Genomic DNA, 5,878 nt, shown 5'->3' on the forward strand with positions numbered 1-5,878 from the left:
GATATTCCCACATGCTGGCACTCCTTCCTGTTTACATGCAGATTGAGGGTCTTCATTGGGAAAGGATTTCAAGCCATGTGTGAACAAGCAGGCTGGGAGACTCCTTGGCTCCTGAGCCAAACACCCAGGCACCCCCTCAGCTAGCTGAAACTACAGTTCTACAGGGTAAGGCTTCCTCTCTGCTACCATCTATCAGTTCCAGGCAATGAGCAAAACTCAGTTTACTTCAGTACAACCCAGGTATTGGTTATGTGAATGTCCACTGCTGGGTTAACATTTAGAAATTATGATGAAGTATGCAGTTCATAATGCTGACTGGTTAGCTAAATAAATGCATCAGTCGAGTTTTATTTTGGTATTAAATGAAAACATTCTTGGTGAAAGCTGCGGGTTTGACATCCATCTGCAGTGTTCCTTGGGTCAGCAAATAGTCTGTTTTTATAGAAGCTCCTGTTTGCTGCAAGGTCTACATGTGGCAGTGAGTCAAAGAAGGTCACAGAAAACATTAGGGATGTTTAAGAGACTCTTAGCTAGCCACATGAATGATAGAGAACTGGCGGACTATGTGGGAGGGAAGATCTTAGAGCAGGATAAAATGTTGGCACAACATTGTGGGCCGAAGGACCTGTACTGTGCTGTAATGTTCTATGAAACACAAGTGGAGTACAGCACTCCATTCCACCCGCAATCGAGTGGGGTGGTGGAGAAAAGCTATCTGCAAACAATATGCCATTAGCAAATATAGGGGTACATAAGAATGTGACATCTTTTTTTAAATGTTTAATGTCCATTTGCATACATCCCTGATTGCTAAATCAGGCCATCCATCACCTACACCAGATTCGACTCCACTTAATGCGTTTAAAGAGTTTATGGCAATTCCAGAAATGATAAAAGAACCTTGGTATTGGATACTGAAAATAGGTGATTGGGTTCAAGAAGAGAAATTCCAAAAGAATAATTCTGATCCTAGTTTCCATCCTAAATGGAAACCTCCTTGTCTTGTTACCCAGGTTATCAGCGATAGTACTGTGGTAATCGAGATCAGTGGGGAAACAGGACTGTAAGTAAATCTGTTTCCATAAACAACATTAAACCTGCCCCAGCAACATTTATATCCACCATGATTTGGAACCCCCATATTAAATTGATATATGCATCCACTATGGAACCCTCACATCCTGATGAGACATGGGTAAAGTGGACTGAGAAGATAACACAAGTGCTTAAGTCTAAAAAGAAATAAAAAGTTCCAATCACTCAAAGAAGATCTCCTAGATACAGTGCCTAGGAATGATACACCCAAGAAGATTTGTTGTTTTAGGTGTAAGAAAGGTTCAGATTCTAGAAGGAATCATGCGATGTTTTTCATGCTATGTCTTTCTTTTAATCTTTATGCTTATTATAATAATAGTCGGTGCTGGTTTACTCACTATATGCTTTTTAAAAGATGAAGCTGCATTTACCACAGAGGTTGCCTCATCTGGCACAGATACCCATGAACTTAGCATCTCTGAAAATACTAGAGCCAAGAGATCTGTAAGCAATAATCATTCTAATATAAGTGTAACCAAATGGCCTCTACCACTTGGTCATATGTGGACTAATACGTTTGAGCCTTTAATCCTTACCTCTGGCAAGGTGATTGTCCCCATCCATCAAAATATTCTCTATCTGTATTGCGGAAGAAATGAACATAGACACCTAGGAATGAAAGGAATCCATTACAAAATTAATTAATGACACCATAACTAGATTAAAGGAATCCAGCCCAGATACTGATGACAAGCTAATAGAGGAATCCCTTAAAATGGATCCCTCCAAACTTGAAGAAATATACAGACACTGCTATTTTGTTGAATGGTCCAAGTCATGGAAACATGACATTGACATCATTAGATTAGAGCATTGAGAGAAACCATTTTTTAATGATGATTCCTTCACATCAGACTTATTGCACTTCCTCTTTATAGTATACATGTATGCATCCATACTTACCAAAAAGATTTTAAATGTCTTAGTTTCCACATGTCTACTATTCCACTCCTTTGTCAAATGTTAAAGATAACATGATGATTTTTTTTGTATCACTTGTTTATATTCTAAATGCTTCAACAAAGCCCTTGATGCAGTTTTTCCATGGCAAGATAAGATGGAAAGATTCACTAAAGAAGGAGGTAGGATAAAACAAAAATGTTTTCCTCTCTGGTCCATACAAAGTGACCACTCTAATAAGATTTTTAGAGATTTTAGTCAACAAGACTATTGCATCTACCCAGACATCCTATTCACCCTTAATCACACAGTTGTAAATAGTTCCTGTTCAGGTGCTAGTAAGATCTTACAGCAGAAACTGGTCTCAAATTATTGGTGTGTAGCTAAAGCCAATTATATGTCAGATAGACTTCAACAACAAGTTGAGAAAAGGGCAAACAGGCCAATAATAAGTTTTACTGTTGGAAACCAATTGATGGCGCTAATTTTTGGGGTTGCATTGATAACACCACTCCCCAGAGAGAGAACATTCCATACAATGACAAGCCATCAATTAATGCTATGTATTCAATTGGGTGGTTCTATCATCAAAAGGCCTACAACAATGGGTACTCAGCAACAAGAGGAAACAGGAACAATAGAATCTAGACTACTCCACGATCTCCTGGTAAACCATTATCTGCAGTTTTTAGCAACCGAGAAGTCCACAAGTACTGATTGACTCAAAACAACCCTCAGTGGAAATGAAACAGTAACAGACCTCCATACACTTGATGTTCTTTTTAAAAAGCTATGGATGGTGTGAAAATTTGATTCCCCATGTGTACTTAATACATAGTTGAATTTTGATTTAGTAGTGATGGCAGTAAATCAGCATTGCACATGATCTATCTATTTTTCATCATATGCTGACACTTTCCCAACAATGCCTGCCAGTGTGACTTGTCCTACAAATGAGTGCACATACACATTGAGTACTATATCAATAATAAATCAGCACCCATGGGTGCTGACCAGCCAAATTTGTGGCAAGTGGTATTTTAAGAGAGCTCTATATAACTTTCACAGCAAAAACCCACAAAGTGCGATCTGATGAGGTTAAGGTTTGCTTGGGCGAATAAGTATTGGTGACAGTGGTGAGTGGTGGAGTTGGAAAAATGAAGCTGTGAGTTACTTACCAACATATAAATATTTAATTTCTGGTAGCGCATACACATTTCTGAGTTAATATTGAACAGATTCCTGGAACATAATCACAATTATTGCTCATTTTGCTCAAATAATTTAAGATTGCATAAGTCCTTTTAAGATATTATTAACTTAAAACATAATTATTGTTAGATTTATTCCACGTTATAATTCTACATTTGCTTACGCTCAGGTGGATTTATAAAAATGCCCATTTCTCCCAGATGTTTTATGTCTTAACAAATTTAAACCTAAGTGAAGATTCTGATTTACCTGGACTTTGTTATGACAACATCTGCTTTTAGGAACAATTTGTTAACATGTATTTATATTGTGTAAAATTGACAAACTTCTTATTGGCAAAGATCTACACTTTCTTTCTGTGACTTAGTGTGAAGAGCAAATGCAACTTCATTCTTAGCCATCGGTTTGTCACTGTTTTTATTAGCATCCAACTTGTTTGATTTTAGTAATCAATGTAATATTTCTAAAAAGAAAATTCTGGATATCAGGGTAACCAACATCCATGGAGAGAGAAAAAGAGTTAACATTTCAAGTGGATGGCCTTTCATCAGAACTAAGACAAGTTAGAAATTAAACATAAGTTGCAGAGAAAGGGGTGGTCATCAAATTGAAACATTAACTGTTTCTGCCTTCAGAGATGCTGTTTAGCTCACTGAGTATTTCCAGTATTCTGTTTTTATTTCAAGTTTCCAATATCAATTTTTCACTTCTTAATTAAAAAAATTCCTGTATTTGTGCAGAAGTAATTTCCTCCTTCAACTCCCTGGAAGCAGCAACTGTGCCACTTCCCTATTACCGTATTGCCACATTATGCTTTGTTCAGCCCTTTGTCACTTCCACCCATCACCTCCCAGCTTCTTATATCGTTCCCACTCTCCCCCCTCCCTCACCTGCCTATTACCCCCTCACCTGGATCAATCTATCACCTGCCAGCTCTTGCTCCACCCCTTCCCCCCACCTTTTTATTCTGGCTATCTCCCCTATTTCTTTCCAGTCCTGATGAAGTGTCTCAAAGTGAAACATCGATTGTCCATTTCCCTCCATAGATGCTGCCCGACCCACTGAGTTCCTCCAACCTTTTGTGTGTTGCACATGATGCTGCTGTCTTGCATTTCCAACTCTGACCACTTCCTCCAGTTGCATAATAAAATCTCAGGTTCTCTTCTGGAATGCAAACACAATGGGTCAGCATAATAATGGAGAGGCACAAAACTTCCCCTTGAAGCCCTGTGGTCTAAAGTATACTCTTTTGATTGTTTTACAACTTTTTATAAGGTAACATTGTTTAGCCTTGATCATTAGGGGCAAAGAAATTCTTTTAAAAATACTTCTATATTAGGTAAAAGCAAAGTACCACAGATGCTGGCAAGAGAATGCTGGAAATCCCAGCATCAGTGGAGAGGAATTGTTATGGCTCAGTTTTGTTCACCATTCACACCAGTTGCTTCTTAATCTATATTGACCTAATAGAGCTTTAATTTTACTTTTCTCATCTGTATTTTCAAAGTTCTTCATGGCCTCACCTGTCCTTATCTCAATAATGTTCTCTAATACTACAAACGTCACAAATACCTTCACTCTGGTCTCTGGAACATCCTTGAATGGTATCACTTCATCATTAGCAACATGTCTTCACTACCAAGTGTTCCCTCCCTAAGCCTCCTCAGCTCATTTTTTCTTTGAGATACGTTTTAAAATCTAACTCTTTGACCACACTTTTAGTGACCTGTCCTATATGTGCCTCTGAAAACTTTGTTTGATGACAATACAGTGAAGTGCCTGGCATATCTTACCAAGTTATATAAAATGAAATTTGTTGTTGATTGTCCAGGCTCATATTTCAACACAGTTCTAATAAATTATGCTCATTCTTAAGACCATCACCTTTACATTAAAGCAATTCTTTCCTTCACTACTGCTATCTACAATTTTGGATCTACAACCAACGACTTTATGGAGACATAAGAAATTAAAGATGGTGCAATCTGGAGCATAAAACAAGATGCTGGAAGAACTGGGTGGGCCAGGCAGCATCTGTGGAGGGAAATGGGCAGTCTATGTTTCAGCCCTTCATCTAGAGGGTCTCGACCCAAAATGTTGTCTGTCCATTTCCCTTCACAGATGATGCCTGACCCGCTAAGTTCCTCAAGCGCCTTGTTTTTTTTCAATAACTTTATGGGACCACCTTTGCCAAGATTGAAGCAGCTCATGAAGGCAGGTCCGCCACCTACACGGCAGTAATTGTAGACAAATAAATAATGGCTATACCAGTGATGGTAACATCCCATGAAAATAAATTTAAAACAGGAATGCAAAAGATGTCACTATTTGAATGCGTTGTTAAATGTGGACAGACCGACCTTCAATTAGCATCACTAAAATAGCTTGATTCATTTAATATATGTTGCGCTATTCTCCCCTTTGCAATTTAATTGACTCGGAAACTGGTACGTTTTGAGACTGTGAAAGGTGATATGCAAGTTCCTTCTTTATAATAAAAATATTTACTTTGCTGTTATTTAAAGAAGTTAAAGTCTCATGCTCCATGAAGCGATCTATTTTCTATTATCCACACATTACTTGTTCTCATGTACTCAGCCAAGCAATGACACGGAGAAGGGCGCCAAGCTGCACGTCAATCCAGGACACGGTAGTTTCCGGTTCCGGGTGA

The 5,878-nt window shown here is 38.3% G+C and overlaps 1 protein-coding gene across 2 annotated transcripts in view; it reads right to left on the reverse strand.

The window, feature by feature from the left end:
* The window catches only part of polr1e (RNA polymerase I subunit E), a 39,758-nt gene extending 33,925 nt beyond the window's left edge, over positions 1 to 5,833 (reverse strand). The window contains exons 1-3 of one of the 2 annotated variants that reach the window (XM_052020027.1): positions 5,716 to 5,833; positions 4,284 to 4,371; positions 1,632 to 1,704 (exon numbers count right to left, since the gene is read on the reverse strand). In XM_052020027.1, coding sequence (XP_051875987.1) covers positions 1,632 to 1,704; positions 4,284 to 4,319 — 109 coding nt within the window. In that variant the 5' untranslated portion in view covers positions 4,320 to 4,371; positions 5,716 to 5,833. Of the gene's footprint in view, positions 1 to 1,631; positions 1,705 to 3,173; positions 3,238 to 4,283; positions 4,372 to 5,715 lie in introns of those variants that run through there. The other variant, XM_052020026.1, reaches the window with a different exon arrangement.
* Positions 5,834 to 5,878: the final 45 nt, after the last annotated feature.

Source organism: Pristis pectinata, chromosome 7 (assembly GCF_009764475.1).
Source record: "Pristis pectinata isolate sPriPec2 chromosome 7, sPriPec2.1.pri, whole genome shotgun sequence".
Lineage (NCBI taxonomy): Eukaryota > Metazoa > Chordata > Chondrichthyes > Rhinopristiformes > Pristidae > Pristis > Pristis pectinata.